At 40.6% G+C, this 21,705-nt stretch overlaps 1 protein-coding gene across 4 annotated transcripts in view; it reads left to right on the plus strand.

Moving 5' to 3' along the window:
* The window catches only part of def8 (differentially expressed in FDCP 8 homolog), a 169,262-nt gene that overhangs the window by 136,506 nt on the left and 11,051 nt on the right, over nt 1–21,705 (plus strand). For all 4 annotated transcript variants that reach the window (XM_051134718.1, XM_051134719.1, XM_051134717.1 and 1 more), the window contains one exon: nt 21,406–21,546. In XM_051134718.1, coding sequence (XP_050990675.1) covers nt 21,406–21,546 — 141 coding nt within the window. The remainder of the gene's footprint in view (nt 1–21,405; nt 21,547–21,705) is intronic.

Consider the following 21,705-nt stretch of genomic DNA (forward strand, 5'->3'; position numbering starts at 1 on the left):
AGCACTGATGGTTTCACAGCAGGTGGTTAACTGACTCTTTTCATAGCTTCATTCTTCTGTCTCTCTCTAACTGCTTCTCACTGACCATTCCCCCATGTATGAGTGATTTCATGTTTGTTTGTTTAGATTAGTTATGTGTTAGTTCTTCGTTAATAAACTATTGTGCACAAATTACATGAGTTTTGATTCTGATTCTGCCTAGCAAATTAATGTCCCTTTACGATTCCGATTCGAGCTACTTGCTCTAATGCAATGGTACTTTAAGAAAGTTATTTTCTGTGGCCAAGAAAATATCATTTCTTAGAGTTGATATAAAGATTATACTGGATGTTCGCTGAGCGAACAGATTAGTTGATGGAAAATTGATTCTGCTACAGTTACTACTGGCAGCTGATATAAGTAATTGTAATTAATCATAATTAATTGTAATTATTTATATACATTTCCCTTTGAGCTAAAATCGCAACAATAAATAAATACATATTTTATAAATAAATGTTTATATTTACAAAATACATTTAAGTTGGTCAGTGAAAACTTTTCTTTGTACTTTTGCCAATCAAATAAAAGTTAAATAGAATGAACAAATCACAGATTTTATCATTTTACAAAATGTCCCAACTTTTCTAGAATTAGGGTTGTACTTATTTATTTATTTATTTATTTTAAGTAAACTTCGAAATATTCTCACAAAATCTATGAAATATTCCATTTGCATGTGTAAATGTGGTATTTACTCACCAAAATAATGTCCACTGTGTCATTTTTATTTAGTCTTTTTAAATTTGGGGCAACAAGATATATCTGCATCTCAACAACACTGAAGCTGTAGCAATGAAAACCACCAACATGCTTAAAAACTCTGTAAATTAAGGTTATTACACTTATTTTAAAATAATTTACTGTAAAAAAGTACTTCACTGTCTTTTTTGATCAATTCAATGCATCCTTGAAATAAAGTAATTTCCTAAAAATCACAATGACCCCATACATTTGAATTACAGTCCTCATTATAAACACAAAATAATAATAATCAACTTTAATATTCAGTGAGGACAATTAGACTACGATTTATTTGATGGGGGGCGGTGAGGGACCCGGATAATGGGTAGGGGGGCGCTGGCCCAAAAAACCACTGATATACATGTTCATAATTAATGTAAATAATGCACAATGTATAATTAATTCTAAAGTGAAGATCATGGTAACCCACTAGTAATGACTGGGGTACTACCAAATACTTCAGAAGGAATTGCTTATTATTTGGATCCGTATTCTAAAATGAAGATCATGATCTTAGTAATGATTAAAGTCATTAAAAACTATGGAGGTTTTTGTAAGGTTCTGGATAGTTATACTTCCGATGGCTTTGGTAATACTTGAGTCATTACTAGTGGGTTACCATGATCTTTACTTTATAATACGGATCCAAGTAATTAGTAATTCCTTTAGAAGGATGTAGTAACACTTGAGTCATTACTATCCAAAACCTTACATATACCTCAGTAGCTTACAATGATTTCAGTCATTACTAGAGAGTTATCATGATCTTCACTTTAGAATTAATTATACATTTTGCATCATTCACATTAATTACGAACATATATATAGTAGTTCTTAGTAGTTCTTTGGGAGATATGAAAAAATAGTAGTTACTGATTAGCTAATAATGAACTACTACTTTCAACTGAGCACTATTACTTACTGATTTGTTAATCAGAATTTATTGTTAGTCAATAGTAGTTACTAGAATGTTAATAGTGCATTAGTCATTTGTTCCTGTGTAGTTATTCACTAATGACAAAACTGTATTCTAAAGTGTTACTATCTAGGATCTAGGAAAACCTAACACATGGTGAAATTTTACCTTTTTTAGGTTTTGATACTATATGAATACTAGGTTCAAGCCCTTTCCAAAACGTAACGTAACCAATGTTATGGCTATCTAAAGTTGGCTGATAGTGATGATTTTCAGGAATGGAATTATGAGAAAAGTAGCTTTAAAGTGAGACGGCTTTCACTTTCACTTTATGGGTTTAACGAGAGCTGTCTGTCAAGTTCGGAGCACTATACTGCATCATTACACAATCAGACTAACGCCTGTTTTCCGTTGTGTATCATGTGCATAGTCTCCGAACTTTTGATCAGCCATTTTATGTTTAGATAGCACGAATAATGCAGCCTTGTAGTAAAAGTGAGCGCAGCGCAACTGTTCAAGCACTGTGCATAAAACAGACTGTCATCTGACTCCTCCTCTTTAGTAACCTCATCATCCGATCCTTCATCTCTGGATGTGAAATAGTCCATTATAACATTGTTTAGGGCACTGACATCACCAAGATTGAGCAGATTGAGACAAGTAAGTTCGGTTAAGTGAGCAGCTGCAGTACTTTAGTCGGCGTTGTTGCGCTCCGCCATCTCACAATATTCATTCAACCTATTTTTCGAATTTCCTGAAAACGTCCCAGCGCAACAATCCGACGGGTTTTCTAAGATCACATCACATATTACTGAAGACCTTGATTATTTGCATCAGGTGTGTTTGTTTAGGGTTGGAGCAAAACTGTGCAGAGCTGTGACGCTCCAGGAATTGAGCTTGAGACCAATGCTTTAACTAATATTAAGTTAATATTAAGAAACTAATCTAACACATGAACACACACTTACACAAGTTGCAGAAAGAAAGAAAGTGATGGGAAAAAAAGAGGTCATACTTTATATTAATTGACCTTAACTACTATGTACTTACATTGAAATTAATAATTTGATACAATGCACTTATTGTGTACATACATGTATTTACACTGTACTTAGATGTAAAAAATGCCTACATGTAATTACATCTGTAATTCATTTCTGTAAGTACTTTTATAATTACAGTGTTATAATTACACCTTAACCTACCCTTAAAGGGGTGCTATTATGCTTTTTCACTTTTTGAATTTTAGTCAGTGTGTGGTGTGTATCTTTGAGCACAAAAAAGATCTACAAAGTTACAAATCTACTCCAAAGTCCACTCCAAAGGGAGATATTTCGTTTTTTTTTTTTAAAAAATCTCTTTCCAAGAACTACAACAAATGGCTCCTTTGGACTACAGCGTTTGTTTTCCGCATGTAATGATGTCACAACGCGGTCTATTAGAATATCATTAAATTAAATCCCGCCTACGAAAATTCATATTGTTGGGGGATGTGTAGGGATGTATGCAGTATGTGATAAGAGATTTATTCATCATACAGTGTAGATAGCTTCACTTATAACGCGAGTGCTTTTTAAAATGCATAAACTTGCACTAGAATAGGCTAGGCTGATCAGTGATGATGTTTTTTTTTTGATAATGTTAGGCTGCTTTTAGCCTTATGCTGCAGCTGGGTTCGGGCAATGAAACTAAGTATTTAAAAATAATTAAACAAATTAGCACGATAATATCATGTATCTGCAATCTCGCAAGCTGAGGATGGGACTCAACACTACTGTAGCGTATTATTTACTCACCCTCCATGCATCCTAGGTGTATATGACTTCCTTCTTTCAGACAAATGCAATCGGAGTCTAGTAAAGTCTAATGAAACGCATCCATTCATAATAAAAAGTGCCTCACACAGCTCCCAGGGGTTTCCTGTAGCGAATCGATGCATTTTTGTAAGAAAAATATCCATATTTAAAACGTAAGATTCATTATTAATTTAGCTTGCGCTAACTGCTTTGACAAGGGGCGTGGCAGTACTGAAACACCGTCTAAGCTGTTCGCCAATCACAACGCACTGGGATAGCAAACCAATCATAACACATTTGCTTTTTTCGGAAGGCTGGCCTTCAGTAAACCCGGAACTAATCAAGCTATTTGTGCCAAGCTGGGAGAAAGGTATTGTAATAATGTAAATTATGTGAAAAATAATGCATTTTTTTGAACCACCAAGCATGAGAGCATGTTCTAGTACACCCCCAAAACAAAATCAAGACTTTGAAAAAGAGCATAATAGGACCCCTTTAAACCTACCCATACCACCAAACCTCTCCCTAACCTTACCCATATCAGCAAAAGTGTTTTGCAATACAATATGACCACATTAAGTACGTTGTACTTATTTTTTTATGTAAGTACATAGTAGTTAAGGCCACTTAATATAAAGTGGGACCAAAAAAAGACAAAGGAAAGTGAAAATATGAAATCTCAATTTTCTAACAATATATGCACTTTCTAAGATATGTACTCACATCACTGATGATGTTGTGGTTTAAGACCATGTGTCCCTTAAGATGTGGTTATTAGTACATTAGATGGCCTCTCCACCTCTCTTAGTTTGAATCTAAATCAGATACAAATAAAGTAGCACTGTAAAGATTATATTTATATGAAATTATTAGTGAAAGAGCGATTGCGTGTGAATTAATTCTACCTGGCAGAGTCTCTCTACTAATACTAAAGCTGTTTTAATTACTAAGAAATACAGGTGCATCTCAATAAATTAGAATGTGGAAAAGTTCATTTATTTCAGTAATTTTACTCAAATTTTGAAACTTGTGTATTAAGTAAATTCAGTGCACACAGACTGAAGTTCTTTTAATTGTGATGATTTTGGCTTACATTTAACAAAAACCCACCAATTCACTATCTCAACAAATTAGAATACTTCATAAGACCAATAAAAAACATTTTTAGTGAATTGTTGGCCTTCTGGAAAGTATGTTCGTTTACTGTATATGTACTCAATACTTGGTAGGGGCTCCTTTTGCTTTAATTGCTACCTCAGTTCGGCGTGGCATGAAGGTGATCAGTCTGTGACACTGCTGAGGTGGTATGGAAGCCCAGGTTTCTTTGAAAGTGGCCTTCAGCTCATCTGCATTTTTTGGTCTCTTGTTTCTCATTTTCCTCTTGACAATACCCCATAGATAGTTTGTTGAGATAGTGAATTAAAAGAACAATTAAAAGAACCAAAGACTTAAACTACTTCAGTCTGTGTGCATTGAATTTATTTAATACACGAGTTTCACAATTTGAGTTGAATTACTAAAATAAATAAACTTTTCCACGACATTCTAATTTATTGAGATGCACCTGTATATGCCAGAACTTTTCAGTTTCTAAGCTGTATTATTAAGAAATCATAGAACAGTGTTGACAATACATTTCCGCGCCGCACTATTGCGGTGCGCACAATGTATGTGATGTACAAGCTGCTGTCTGTAGCCTACTGTATGTGTGTGTGTTACAATGCAGCAGCGCATTAGATTAGAGCGACGATTAACTTAACTGTACAATAAGCTGTTTAAAATGTGTAACAGCATCTAGGCTGGTAAACAAACAATTGCTGGACCCTCTTCCATAGTTTGGAAAAAAAAAACACTCTTGGAGTCTGTGGGGGACCAGAAATGTTGAAGAGAACAAAGAAATTCATTTTTTTTTAGATAGCCCCCTTTGTTTTTAGAAAAGTTGACATTTTTACTTATCGAAGATAAGTTCTATTGTGTACCATTTCCACATTATGCCAGAACAAAGTGAAGAGAGTTGAATGCGGGCATTAGGCGCAGCGATCACCTGAGATACGTGCACAGGTTGTTCAAAATTTGAAAACCAAATTCAAACGCAACGTTTTAATCTCTAATTGGTAATTCATAGAATTTACGGAAAGACTCTTAATAGCGCTAATATGTAGGGGGCGTGGTGGGGCTTTGGCAATCGGTGCTACCACAGCCAATCATGGGCCCCCTCCTTGCTCGGGCCCCGGGGCTTTAGCCCCGCTTAGGACCAATGGTTAATCACATGTGCTTTCGGAGTATGAATTTCTTTGTTATTTTAACTGTTTGGAAAAGGAGCATAAATGTGAATTTCTTATCCTGTTGCACCCTCTATGGGACCAATGACTAGTCAACATCAAGCTTAAACTCTCATGGCAGAGCGATTAAAATCGACTAATCAATTAGTCGACTAGTCGGTGCAACCCCTACATCACAATATATACCAGTCTCCTCTGTCGCTAAGTTTTTCTTGTGTGACAGATTTCTGCACTGCAACTTAGGGTGCTTTCACACCTGTAGATCAATTGCTTTGTTCCGAAACAAGTTTCTAAACGGACCAAATGTGTTAATACAAGTCACGGGCGATAAACTGTCCTCTTATTGGTCAAAGTTCCACGGTTTATTTTCCGGGGTTCCACTCAGCTGTAATCTGTCAGGATGGAACAACATCAGCTTTGCTGGCTTATTGTTGCATTTTTTTGTAGCTGTCATTATATTAATTTACAATTTTGAGCAGGAGTCCAGGATTCGTCAGGAAAACATTTTTAAAATACACCTACTACAAAGAGAGCAATAAGACGGCATTATAAAATGAAAATGCGCACTTTGATTTTGAATGGTGAAGACACACAGAAATTCACAGGTTCATTTTAAGCGGTATTAGCAAAACAACAAGATCTGAAAGATCTGATCTGAGAAAAAAATTGCCTGTAGTCTGAACATAGCCTTTGTGATCTCTCTTTGTTTTACTCACTGCTACTGCACCCACAGGTCCTAAGCAATCTTTTATGGTGGTCATAAGCCAGAACCCTAAGAATTTGTCTGTAGATGCGTGAAGGGCAGAAACTGCATGTGGACTAATGAGAAGTCTCGTCCATCCCAGGCTTGGTACCAGAGGTTTTCTGTTTATCTGATGGTGTTGGACAGTTTGTTTGTGTTAGATCCAAGATCCAATCAAGTTGTAGTGAACTGTTGCAGTCAGAGAGGAGCCCCACCATATACTCGGCCCTGGAATGTGCTGTTCACCACATTTGAATGAACTATCAATCAATAATTCTACCCGTACATTGACTTTTCAACAAGGCTATGAAACTTAATTTTAAATGCAGCTGTTCAGCTATCATCTAGAGATTTGTACTTGCATTTCAAAAAGAAGCTAATAAAAAAAAAAAGTGTGACTAGGCCCATTAGATGGCTTGTTTCTTGTTGGTAGGCCTAGAACAGACTAGAAGAACTTTCTAGAAAAAACGTTCAAAAGTTCAAAGTCTGTACGCTCAGACACACTACAAATAAGAAGCCATCACCATCATTTTGCACCAAGTATTATATAGCGTTTATCACACGTTCTGTGGTAGCTACTTTATGGAGCCAATTCCAAGTTTCCTGAGTCTAGTTTAGTCTTTTCTAGTCTAGTCACCCGTGTCTTGATCCTAGCCTGGTTATCTCGTCTTGTCTGCCTTCAGCCTGCCCTGGACTTATCACCTTAACCCTTTGTCTTGCCGTCTCGGACTCTGTTCACTCCTCGTTGGACTATTGTCTGTCAATTTGGATTACCCGATTGCCTTGCTCCCTGGATTACGTTTGCCGCCGATCAACCCTCACCTGTCCCTGGATTACTCTTGTGTCTTGCCTTGTTTGTATATCTGTTTGCCGGTGTTTGACCCATGCCTGTGTATGACCAATTCTATGTTTCAGTTCAATAAAAGCTTGCAGGTAGATCTGTTTTTAGCCCTCGAGAAGGGCACGCAATTGCTCGAGGACTATGTACAAGAGTATCTGGACATTGCGTATTATTCTGATTTGCCTGACTGTGTGCTGATAGACTTTTTTCTGTGAGGGCATTAATCAACTGCTGAAGTCTAAGCTTATTCACGAGGGTCCATGCTCCTCACTCAGTCAGTTTATGCACTATGCTTTGCTGTGTATGGGGTTGTCATTCACTGCGGGTATCATGGAGGAGGAACGCGACATTGCGGTAATGGCGGCCATGGAGTTTAGTCAACCGCAAGCCCTGAGACATTCAAGTGTATTGATCGCTACTGCTACTTTTTTTTTTTTTAATCTAGTAGTCAAATTGAGTGAGTCAGATTGCTGTCTACTGCTCTCTTGTCTGATAGTCTGGTTGCTTGTTTGGTACTCAAACTGTGGTGCCCTTGTGGTTTATGATCGTCAGTCTCTTTTGGATATTCGGTCAACTATACAACCATACATTAACCATACATTAATTCAGGTTAAGAAAAGAAAAAAAAACAACAACAACATTAGGCAATTATGTTTGTTCAAATTAAAAAAAAAGAAGGAAGAAAGAAAATAAAGAAACAAAGAAAAAAGAAAGAAAAAATACAGTATAAATAAATAAATACATACATACATACATAAATAAATAAAAATTAAATTAAAATGAAAATTAAAAAGATACAGTTGTTTCCTTAAAGGGGTCATCGGATGCCCATTTTCCACAAGTTGACATGATTCTTTAGGGTCTTAATGGAAAGTATATAATATACTTTGGTTAAAAATTCTCAATGGTTGTGAAAAACCTTATCAAAATCAGCTCTGCAAAAATCATCCCATTCTGAGGAATTGTTCCTTTAAATGCAACTGAGCTCTGCTCGCCCCGCCCCTCTTTTCTCTCTGCTGCTCTGAGAGATCATTTACTTTAGCCGCATTTAGCCACAAAACTTACTAACTAGCACATTATTAGGAAAGGTGATTGCAGAGATTCATTAAAAAAAACTTTATACTCACTTCTGCTGTAGGTGAAGCTGGATCACGATCGATTTGCGTGAACATAGACGCATTTATGTTTGATCAGGAGGTGCATTCCGGATTATTCAGAGATAATCTTGTCTAACTTACTTACGGACAGTTACAGCTGATCTGAGGTAAGACGCTCATGTCAATCAACTATCGTGGAAGCGGCCTCTGTCGATGTGACGCATTTGAGAATGGCTCAATTTGAAAAAGGGGATATTATTTTTACAAATTAATTAAAAACCACTGCATGGATTTTTGTCATAATAGGGTAGATGTGTACATACACTGCCGACACACATTAATGTTCAAACAACATGTAAAAGTGAAGTTTGCATCCGATGACTCCTTTAAAATATTTCAGAAAAGGGCTTCAGCCTCTCAAATAAATTTTACGCTTTTGTTTTATTGCGAACCAAATCTTTTCCATCCTGAGAGCATGTAAGATGTCAAAAACCTATTGGCAATAGGGAAGGGGTAGCTGCTGACTTCCAGTTTATAAGAATAAGTCACCTAGCCGGTAGAGTTGCAAAGGGTACACTATCAGTCTTTGATGTGTTTAATTTAACAGATTCTGGCAAAATGCCACACAGTGCTGTTAAGAGGTTGAGGTCTATCGGTAAAGAAAAAATAACAGAAAAACACCTAAAGACTTTCCTCCAAAAATCGGACAGTTTCGCACAAGACCAGAAAGAATGCACTAACGTAGCTGGTTCAAATGTGCAGCGAAGGCAGGTTGGGTCAAAATCAGGGAATATTTTGTTTAATTTAGTTCTAGACCAGTGGACTCTGTGCACCACCTTAAACTGAATGAGGGTGTGTCTAGCATTTGAGGGGGACTGTTTTATGTTTTCAAAGATGTATGCAGGTCTATTATATCAAGTATCTTTTTAGTTGGCAAAAAGGGAAAGTTGGAAAACTGCTTACGAGTAAAGTTCAGAATCTGAAAGTATCTAAATAAATGGGAGCTGGGTAAATTAAATTTTTCTCGAAGCTGTATAAAGGATGCAAAATTGTTGTCATTGTATAGCTGACTAACTGTAGCTAAGCCATGTTCCTTCCAGATGTTAAAAGCCCTATCCATCAAAGAGGGTGGAAATGAAATATTACAAAAAAAACAGCGCCATAGTACAAGGGTCTTTAAAGTGTTGTCGCGATTTAGCTCAAAAGGGAAATGTATATAAATGATTACAATTAATTATGATTAATTACAATTATTTATATCAGCTGCCAGTAGTAACTGTAGCAGAATTAAATTTCCATCAAGTAATCTGTTCGTCTAGCGAACATTCAGTATAATTTCATATGAGCTCTAAGAAATTATATTTTCTTGGCCACAGAAAATAACTTTCTTAAAGTACTGTTGCATTAGAGCATGTAGCTCAAATCAGAATCGTAAAGGGACATTAATTTACAAGGCAGAATCACAATCAAAACTCATGTAATTTGTGCACAAGAGTTTTATTAACTAAGGACTGACACATAACTAATTTAAACAAACAAACATGAAATCACTCATACATGGGAGAAGGGCAAGTGAGAAGCAGTTAGAGAGACAAGAAAATGTAGCTATGAGAAGAGCCAGTTAACCACCTGAGTGAAACCATCAGTGCTGTCTGCAGCTTATACTAAACCTCTGTTTTGTTTAGTTAAATGTACGATACTTGCATAACCTTGGTCGTTGAACAAGTGTCCAAATGCAATCTCGGGTTAAAGTCTTTATGGTTTGGTTTTGGAATCGCGATCACGTTCTTCCGGGTCCGAAGAGTGATGAACTCCAAAGATGTTCTGACTCGATGGTGACTGGGAGTTTCTTCCCATGTGAAAAGTGAAGAAGAACCAAGAGCTGAAAGGGACCCAGCTGAAATCATGTGATCTTTGGAAAGACAAGGCCGAAAGGCCTGGCGCACACAGAAGTCCTGAAGAGTTTTAGCTCATCCTCCTCATCCTCTTAGGTTCTAAAAGAACCCCTGACTGACTGAGGCGAGTCATGAAGATGAATTCCAGGGTTGAGTGAAAATGTCTGGCTCTTTGTGGTCGAGAACCACAGCTCTATATGTTGGGGCCTGTCGGGCACGCCCTGTGCCGGCTCAGGCTCCCCGTGGGTTCCTCCACACGGGCAGCAATCGGAAGATTTTGCAGAAGAGAGAAGAAGAGAAAGAAAGCATGTGCATGATGCTTTTAAGGTTTCTGGAAGCTACACCTCCAGGAGGTCCGAGAGCCAATAGCGACTTTCACCTTTGGAGGAAAAGTTTACGACTCTTTGTCTGTGAGCATGGTATTTTGCATATGTAATTAGATTGGGTGTTGATGCAAAACTGCTAAGGATTTTTAAAATACTAATATGTTGCAAAGGTATCAACATATAATATACACCATCATTTAGATAATCAAAATACAAATTCAAAGATACCAAACATAGGTAATAGGTAATGGCATAGGTAAGTTATACTACACTAGAGATCTATCATAACAAATGCATATAACAGTGCATAATGAAAAACACAAAATTACAAGGCAAAGTAAAACTATACACAATGACCTCAGGGTTTTTTGTGATAGGAAGGTCAAGGATAGGTTTGTCCGTGAATGAATAGGAAAGAGTCCATTTCTATAGGCATTGTGTCTTTCCTATGGGCAAATCTAGCATGGGCAAATGTGCATTCTTTTGGAGCAATAAAACCCATTATCAGATGGTCGCCCTGGCAACTGAGCCCTTTTGGGGTGTTAGTTGCTTTGGGGGGGGGTTGTCTCCAGAACTCCAGCATGGCTTGTTGGTTGTAAAGATTCTTTGTTAAATGTAACAAATAACTGTATGTCTGATTGGTCCAGATGCTACAGTGTAATGCTAAACGGAATTGAGACCAAATCCTTAGTGAATGTTTAAGAACTTTTTTTAATTAAAGTAGTATACTTAAAGTGAACTGGTAGACTTAGTAAGGATGTTAAAGTTGCTGGAGAACAAGAGGCAGCTTCCATCACCACTGAGACTTATTTAATTGTAATCTTGCTGCACCCAATATAACAGATTCCTAATGTTCGCTGCCCAATAATAGGTTTGACAATTTGGCAGAGCCAGGCCACCCAAACACTTTGGTTTCATAAGATGACTTAGATTAGTTTTTACTTATTCCATATGAAAGAACAAATATTTCGCTGCAAAACTGTTTTGGAAAAGATTTTGGAATAAATATAGGAAGGCGTTGGAAAAAATATAAAAATTTAGGAAGAACATTCATTTTGATTACGTTCACCCTGCCTATCAAAGATAGAGGAAGACGCTTCCAGGATACAAAGAGAGACTTAATATGATTATGCAGAGGACTAATTTTGGCACTGAGCAGGTCAGAGTTTTGAAGTGTCACCTGAATCCCCAAGTATTTAAAATGATTTCTGACAACCTTGATCTGAAAATCTGAATATAAAATTTGAAGGGAAGATGAGTTCAATGGAAAAACTTTTGCAGAAATTTAGTTTGTATCCAGAGAAACTGCTAAATGTATCTAAAATAGAAAGAATTCGAGGAATTGAAGAAAGAGGGTTAGATAAAAAGAAGGTCATCTGCATATAAAGAAACCTTATGCTCTGTACCTGGTGATACCGCAAACCTGTGCATTGGAACGTAGGGCAATTGCAAGGGGTTCAGTAGCTACGGCAAATAACAATGGGGAAAGGGGACAACCCTGCCCCGATGTAGTTTGAAGTACTCTGAAAAGACATTATTAGTGCGTACTGAAGCTTTAGGGGCTGCATACAAAATTTTAATCCAAGAGATAAATATGGGGCCAAATACAAGTTTTTCTAAGACTTGTAAAAGATAATTCCATTCAACACGGTCAAACGCCTTTTCCGTGTCAAGTAACAGTATCACCTCTGGATCGTCTGGTTAGGAAGAATACATTACATTAAAAAGGCGTCTAACGTTAGAAAATATCTGTCCCGAATAAAGCCAGTTTGATCAACTGAAATTATTTGACCCACAGAATTTTCTAAACGGGTACGCAAAAGTTTGGCTAAGATTTCATTGTCACAATTTAACAAGATAGGACGATATGAACCACATTCTAATGGATTCTTGTCTTTCTTTAGAAGCACCGAAATTGTCGCCTGATAGAGACTTGCAGGCAGACAACCATTCTGAAGACTTTCTGAGAAAACCAAATGTAAAATTGAGCTTAGCAAATTAGAAAGGACTTCTGACAGAAATCTGTCAGGCCCTGGGGCCTTACCAGATTTCATAGATGCTATAGCTTCCTTGAATCTTTCCTTGAATCTTTTCTTCTAAAGAGTCACGAGACAACTTATTAATAGTGGGAAATTCAGTTCCACTTTCTACTTTTTTTTTCAAATAGTAGAGTATGACATGCCTGGCATAGTATTGACTTCCATAAAACTTGTATATTGGAAGAGATAAATTCAATAAAATATTTGTCAGATAAAAGACCTGGATTAAGATGCCACAGAGAGTATTTAGGTGGCTGCTGTGGGATCTGAAGTTCTAATATAACTGGTGCATGATCAGAAATTACAATACTTTGATAAGAACGATCCTGTAAGTATGGAAGAAATTGATGGTCCAAAAAGAAATAATCAATGCGAGAATATGTCTGGTGAACATAAGAAAAAAATTAATACTACCTTTCAGAGGGATGCAACTGCCGGAAGGCATCACATATACCATACTTTTGCATAAATGTGTGGATAACTGAGGCACATTTTGATAGAGCTGTGATCTTTATGGAAAATCTGTCAAGAACAGGAGACATGACACAAAATAAGCTGGTGTGAATCTATACTAGGAATACAAGATAGAAAAGAAGAAATACAAATAGGATCATCATAATTGGGAGCATAAACAAGTCAAAAGCGTCAAAGGGGTTGAGAAAAGTGTTCCTGATACAATAATGTATCTTCCTTTATGATCTACAATGGTATTAGAGGCTACAAATGGGACAGATTTATGCACTAAAATTGCACAGCCTCTAGATTTAGAGTGAAATATTGAATGCCCTACCCAATCCCTTTTTAATCTAAGGTGATCAACAGAACAAAGATGCTTTTCTTGCAAAAAGACAAAGTCCGCCTTCAAGCTTCAGATGGTTTAAGACTCAGTTACACTTAACAGGATTATTGACAGGACATGACAGTTTGCCATGTGAGAGTGTTTAATGGAAGAGACATCATATTTAGGGAAAGACTGAAAACAAAAGAAAACAAACAAACAAAATATATAAAAACAAAAAGAAGATGCCCAAAAGGAAGCATCAAGTACACAAAAATGCATCCATGTGTAAAAGACAGCCTAAAATGAATACCATGAGAAATTAGTTAGAAATGAACTTTGAAACAGAATCCCCAACTATCCCTCCTTGCCTGCCCTTACTTCCCTTACCCACTCTCCACCTATGAACAAAGCTAACACTACCCTTGATGGAGTGTACGCCTCCCTGGGTTAATACCCAACAATATGTGCGAGTCAGTTTTAATGGAAACTCGACTCTGTAAACCACTAAATAATGTTACAACCTAAACAGGAAACGTCTCAGGTTACGTATGTAACCCTGGTTCCCTGAGAAGGGAACGAGACACTGCGTCCTCTAGGGGGCGCTAGGGGGAACGCCGTCTGCGTGACCCGTGTCTGAAGTATATATACAAAAACACCAACGGAGTTGGCCGGCGACAGCCTATGACGTCACTTCCGGTGCGACTCGTCGCTGCCGGAACGTCACTACCGGCGCGACCACAGTATAAATGGGCGCCGGTAGAGCAGGACGGTCACTTCTTCGTCTGAAGCTCACATCCTGAAGCATGGCCCTGAGCCTAGAGGACGCAGTGTCTCGTTCCCTTCTCAGGGAACCAGGGTTACATACGTAACCTGAGACGTTCCCTTTCGAGGAACTCGAACTGCGTCCTCTAGGGGGCGCTAGGGGGAACGGTTATACCCACGCTGCCATGCTGAGGGGAGTGCCTGACTTCGGAGAGACAGGCACTAAGTACCAACTCCCTAGACTTTAAGGGAGTTGCCCCTGGAATAAGTGACGGCTGTCAGAGAAATATCCCCTACGGCCAGAGCCTGGGCTACCTGCCTAACTTACCTGTAAGGGTCGAGGCTGACCCGAGGCAGAGCCCAAGCTTGGAAACCGAGGTATTCCTTTAAGGGGACATGGCCGAGGTCCTAGGCAATCTAGGCTGGCCTGATTCTCAGGAGCCACTGTAGTTCCGTATGATTCCCTCAGGAGTCATAAACAGAGCGCAGCGGTAACTCCCTGCTCACCTCGGTGAGCGTAAATAAGGAGCGCGCTGGAAAGAGCGCACAAACCGTTCCTTTTTAGCCTGGCAGATGTTAAGGAGAGGAACCCAGGGTGACCGGGGTTTTTTAGCCATCTCGAGAAAGGGTACGGGCAAAAGCGCGTGAATCCCTACCATAAAGGATTTTAGAATGGACGCAGAACACCGGTGCATTCCATACCACAGCGTGGATTTGAGAAAAGTGCCCAAAGGTTCACGTGTGCACTTACCATATTTATGGATTTTTTTAGACGTACCGTTGAGAAACGGTGAAAAGAAGAAGATCCCCAGGTTGAGGGGAAACTGCCGGCTTAACAAGGCTATAGGGGAAGGCAGTAGGGGCATAACTCGTCGCCGAGAAGGCAATGCTCAAATGAAACCCTCAGGAGAGGGGAGCAAAGATGCCAAACAGATAGTAGCCTCGGCTATCTATCCAATATACTGCCAAGAGCCGAAAACACGTAACCGCCCAGGAGACGGCAGTGTATCGGGTAAGGCTTCCACTCCCGGAAGGAGGAGCCACTGATTCCCCAGAAGGGACGAGCTCAGAGACTTCTTATAAAAAGAGGGGAGCATCGTCGAGCCTTGGATGAGATCTGGTCCTGGTAAACAGTTCCAAGGGGCCAAGGGGGGAACGGCAGTAAGGGCAAACCTCAGTAGCCCGAGGGAAATGCTCGAGCAGACTCAAAAACTCCCCGAAAGGAGAGGAGCATGCATCGAGCAGACAGCGGCCGCAGCTGGCTGTCTAACTGCCAAAAAGTCGATACACCTTAATCAAAAAGGCGGAGTATCAGAACAGACCTGTATTCCCGAAGACGGGAGTGGGGTCTGAAGCCCCAAGGGGGACGAGTCTCAGCAAACCCTTCCCGCAGAAAGGGGAGCCTCGTCGCGCCTTGCCCAGGAAGAGATACGGAGACCAGACCTGAAGGGGAGCCACCTCTCAAAGGCTGCCGGGAAAGCAGCAGCATCCTCAGCCCTCAGGCTGTTCTACGGGTAGCCTCTCAAGGGGGCTTATGCCCTTCTCACCCGACACAGACCTAAGCTTACCACCTCGATGGAAAGCAAGGGCCCTGCTCCGTCAAGGCCCGCAGAACCCTGGGAGCGAGGGCCGAAAAAGAGGCTCCTAAACGAGATCAGAGAATTTCCCCAGAAATAACTCTGACTCGTAAGATGGTGAAACATAGCATGATCCGGCCCACTCCTCAGAGGGGCGATCCGCTAGATCACCATCTTGACGGGAGCAGGTCTGTGCAACGGGCGGAAAACCCAACAGCAGAAAAACCCCTCAGGGCAGGATGCAGATAGAGGGTCTCAACCCGGTGGCCTCAGGTCCATGTGTCTATCCCAATGACGGAAGCTCCCTGTGAAAAGATTTTCAGAGGGCTTACCTAGAGATGGGCCGGGACCCTAGGAGGTAGTGCTGTAGTGGGGACCTGAAAGCTTCCCATTGCAAGGCCGGAGGCAGATCCGGGCAAGCAGACCATAACCATGGTCAAGGACCAGAGGGGGGTGCTCGAAGAGGACCTACCGAGGAAGCACACAACAAGCAGGACCCCGACATACAGCCGGATAGACACATAATACTGAGTCGTACTCACCCCACCATGGTTCCTGCGCATGACTCCGAAAGGTCAGAAGTTCTCCTGGAGGAACCGCCCCGACCATCTGTTATGATTCTAGTAGGGGAAATAGAAAAAACAAGGTTAAAGGGGAGTAGAACACGCATTGACCAGCTAACATGCAATGAGCTGCCTACCCAAACCATAGGGGAAGACAGCATTCACCTGGTTGCCTGAGGAGACCGCTATTAGAAACCCTAAAAGGGAAGCGATCACCGAGCAAAAACACTAGGCTATCATAATAGACAGATCTAGATGTTTTCCAGAACCATGAAAAATGGATCGAACTCACCCATCCAAGGATCCCGCGTATAATGCTGGAGAACAGCCCCAGGGCAGATCCAGACCATCAGTAAAGGTTGCTTTTAGGAATCTAAAAGCTAACCTAAAACATCATAGGTCCGGTGGGGTGCGCAGGGAAAATACCACAAAACCTCAGTTAGGTGGAGAGATTTTTCCTATTATAGAGGGAATTCAGAGGGGGAAGACAGGAGCCCCAAAGGAAGGTGGGTAGACATTATTTCCTACCCTGATCCAGGCGAGCACGCTGTCTCGTCTGAATCACTTCCCTCAGGTCCTGTCTACCTCCACTGGACCCGCGCTTCCTCCCGGAACCACCCGCAGGTGGGGGAGGGGCGCAAGTAGCCACACTAGTCTTCTGAGCCTGCCTACGTTCCCCAGAACGAGACGGGCCAGGACCCCCTCGCTGTTCGGGCTCAGACCTGGACCTCCGTGGTATGAAGGTTTTGAAAGCTGCTGAGCGCATCCTCGCCTCCCTGAACTTCTCGACCACCGTCTCAACGGAGGCACCAAAAAGTTCGGAATGCGAGACTGGCGCGTCGAGAAGAAAGCCCCTCTCTTTCTTCCCGAGGTCGGCCAAGTTCACCCACAGATGTCTCTCCGTAACCACCATGGCTCCCATAGATCTGCCCATGGCAGTGGCAGCCTGCTTGGTGGCACGGAGAGCGAGGTCCATGGTGCGACGCAGCTCAGCAACCTCGTCAGGGGAAAGACCCTGACCTTTATCCAGATCTTTAAGCAGGTCAGCCTGGTAGGCTTGAAGCACTGCCATAGTGTGCAACGTACCCACAGCCTGACCCGCTGCTGCGTATGCCCTACCATTCAAACGAGATGTTACTTGAAGGGGAATGGATGGTAGGGAGGGAGTCTTAAGAGAGGTCACCTTACCCAGGGAGAGATAGCTAGCTAGCGTCTCTTCAACAGGTGGCAACCTCTGATAGCCGTGTTCGCGCATCCCCGCAATATTCGCATAATTAGAATGGGGAAAATTGTGGATGCGCGAAGAATACGGCCTTCTCCATATCTTCTCGATCTCCGTATGGAGATCGGGAAGGAATGGAAAACTCACCTGGGCCGGGAGGTTATGATCAGACAGAAAGCGCTCGTCGAGGCGACCCCGCGGCGCCACCTCTCTGGCTCGCTTCCACGGCAAGTCAAGCCTTGCCGTGGCGCGATCCATAACCCTTCAGCAGCTCCTCATACGCAGGGCAAGAGATCAGGGAGGGCTCAGCCTCAGCTTCTTCACCCTCCAACATCTCTTGCTCCTCTTGCAATAGAGCACTAGCTGCCGGATCAGATGATGTAAGAGAAATTACATCATCATCAGCCAGCAGCTCGTCCTCGTCCGCGACTGACGAACGCGAAAGGGAAAGCCCCTTTTTTAGCTCGTCAGCGAGGTCCACCTGCGATCCCCACGAGCTCATTTTCCTCCGTGCCTCAGCAGCGGAGGGTCCTGAACCGCGGGAAACAGGCGGTTGCCCCTCTTCCCTCGAGAAGAGAGACAAACGAGAACGGAGCTTTTTCATCGGAAAACGCTCACAGTGCACGCAGACTGCCCCCTCGAGGATGTCGCGTGCATGCTCTTCGCCCAAACAGAAGACGCAAAGGTCGTGCGTATCATCGGGTGTCAAGAAACGAGGACACGGATCTGCGCACTTCCTAAACGCCTTACTAGTGCTTGCCATAATTAAGTAGAAAGTATCTCTTACCGTTTTGCACACTCCAGACAAAAAGTCAGTGAAGACGAAGAAGAGACCGTCCTGCTCTACCGACGCCCTTTTATACTGTGGTCGCGCCGGTAGTGACGCTCCGGCAGCGACGAGTCGCACCGGAAGTGACGTCATAGGCTGTCGCCGGCCAACTCCGTTGGTGTTTTTGTATGTATACTTCAGACACGGGTCACACAGACGGCGTTCCCCCTAGCGCCTCCTAGAGGACGCAGTTCGAGTTCCTCGAAAGGGAACTAAACTTTTAAACATTCCTGTAAAGAGTAAAAAAAAAAGGGGGGGGGGGAAGGTAAAGAAAGTGAAATAGAGTTTTAACTCTACATTATTCTCAACTATTCATTATACCGCTGCACCACAGCGAGAACTCTCGAGAAGATTAATTCACTTTAACTCAACATAACAAAGCAGATAGTATATAATGAATTCTATAACAGGCTTATACCAAACTAAGAGCAATACAGTCTTTTTTTCAGTTATAGATATTTGGAAGTCAGGCAGCTATTTAAACCAGCTGAACTTTGTTACCTCAGCCAAACAGCTTGTGTCCAGTTTTCTTAAGGGGTTGTTATGTGCCGTTCGACATAGTCCATCACTACGTCAGCCAAACAGCTTTTGTCTAGTTTTCTTAAGCGGTCGTTATGTGCTGTTTGACATAGTCCATCGCTTCAGCTGGTGTATCAAGTTTGTGCTCAATGCCGTTGTGCGTAATTCGAAAGCTGGTTAGACCTCTCAGCCCATATTTCACGTCTGATCTGACTCGTTTCACTTCATAATACACTGCCCTATTTTTTGCGATCTCAGGAGGGAAATCAGGAAAAATGTGTACAGTTCTGTCTTTGAATTTGAGCTGCTTGGCTTGAATGGCCCTCCGAAGAATATCATCCTTGATGTCAAATCGATGAAATCATATGACAAACGCCCACGGCCTCCGGGCCCTATTTCTTGCAGTGCTTCTGCAAAGAATTTTGTGGGCTGTGTGCCCTCCATACCCTCGGGAATACCCACAAGATGCAAATTGCTTCTGCGAGAACGCAGAAGCAAAACAAACCGCATAGGAGTTTTACAATGGACATTCCGGAGTGCATTCACCACTGGCCTCTTAACAACTGCATGCGGGCTGTATTCCAAGTCCTTTTTTTCATTCATTTGCAGTCTATTTTATTTTTTTACTTTATTTTATATATTTTTTATTATTTTTTTTAATTGAATCTCTCAACATTTTACAACAGTAGCCAGGTGGTGAAGACAAGAAAAAAGAAACTAAATTACAATGTCATTCGCTATCGCCACTTGCACTCTCAGCTACCTGCGGCATCACTTGCAATCCACACAAATCGTGCGTGTTGCCAGATTAAAACAAATTTAGCATAACATACGGGGTCCTGCAAGTCATCTGTAGGACATAAAAACAAGACCCGCAAATCCGTGGCCACAGAACAGCAGAATATGTACGAATATGAATATGAAGCAGAATATGAACGAGAGAATATGAAGTCTCTCGTTAAGCGTTTTCCTCCCGTAGACAACCATTAACACTTAATATGGCTTAATGTATTAAGATGCAATTAAAAGATCAAATTCGATATACAGTTTATTGGCAACACGCACCATTTGTGTGGATTGCAAGTGACATCGCAGGTAGCAGAGAGTGCAAGTGGCGATGGCGAGTGGCATTGTAATTTAGTTTATTTTTTCTTGTCTTCACCACCTGGCTACTGTTGTAAAATGTTGAGAGATTCAATTATAAATAAAATAAAATAAAATAAAATAAAATAAAAATAGGCTGCAAGTGACGTCACTTCCGGAAGTGCAGCTGTCTGAGAGTGCAGGTGCATGTCTGCAGCCAGACCCTTCTAAACTCATCAGACATCAACAGCAAAAGTCAATAATGGGTGCTTTGCATGTAGAGTATTTATGCCGCAGGTCGGTGTCAGGCTGTGTGTAGACGGAGACGTAGGGAGATGAAATATAACAAAAAGGGCTTTAATAAAATCCAAAAAGGGTACATCAAGACAGGAACAGCAGGGAAACACACACCAACAGGAACTGAATCAGACTTATAAAGGGGTGCTAACGATACAAAGACAGGTGAGGGTAATTAACCAATAAAGACGTAACAAGAAACGGAACAGGAAAGACCATATAAGGGCACAGAAGGGCGAAACCAACAAAACAGTCCACAGGGGTGTGGACATTACTATGAAGATTTAGAATAAATAATGGGATGATAACTTGTTGATATGAGAGTAATAATTCCAAACGAATGCCCAAAACTGTAAAATAAAATCTTTGTCCTTTTTGCTGCCATAGACAGCTGCATCATTCACCTATATGCATACACCGGCCCGGTATAGATACAAGAAAAAAAAATATTCAAAAATAATAATAATTATTATTGTCACAAGTATACAGCATAGATGCATAAATGAAGGAAGTGTTATAATATTTTTTTGTATGGTATCAATTTTATGGTACATCTTGAACCTTTTTCATGCCTGGTAGGTTTGCAGTGCTAAAAAGTAAACTACAGACAATTTTTTAAGCTCTTGCAGTTCTACAAAGTTCCATCTAAACTTTACAGTTAGGATGCTTAAACTTTGTTGATTGGCTCTAATAAAAGGATATATATGAATAATGTTTAATAAACTACTTAATTTTAATTAATATTACATTAAGTGTATTTTAAAATAAAAAAAAAAAAAATCTATGCTGTGCAGTTAGCATGTTAATTTTCTGAGCTGTAAAGAGTCTTAATCTTGGAGCTTCTATTCAAGGCTTGTACTGTAAGTACCTGGTTACAAATTGTTGAATTTTGTGGGTTAAGTTTAATACCTAAGATAAATACAGTTTCTATGTCTGTGTTGTATCTGCGATCTTTCATATAAACTGTTTGAATTGTTAATCTCTATAAATTATCGTTCAGATAGGATTAGGGTAAAGATTTTAAAATAACAAATGATATAATTCTAATGTCACAGCTTCAAGATCGGCAGCATTTTGTGGAAAATGACGACATGTACAGCCTACAGGATCTGATTGACACCTCCACCGGGCGTCTCAGCTGTTCCCTCACTGAGATTCACACAACGTTTGCCAAACATATTAAACTGGACTGTGAGGTAGGTTTATGGTCCTAGAACAAAGAAATACAGATAATGAAGAAAAACAAACATATACAAACCTTTTATCAAAATAAAATACATTAAAGTAATTCATGTAATTCAAGAAAAGTTGTTGGAAATTTCTACGCTATAAAAAAAGTAAAAATGTGTGTATAA

This window comes from Labeo rohita, chromosome 18 (assembly GCF_022985175.1).
Source record: "Labeo rohita strain BAU-BD-2019 chromosome 18, IGBB_LRoh.1.0, whole genome shotgun sequence".
NCBI classification, from domain to species: domain Eukaryota; kingdom Metazoa; phylum Chordata; class Actinopteri; order Cypriniformes; family Cyprinidae; genus Labeo; species Labeo rohita.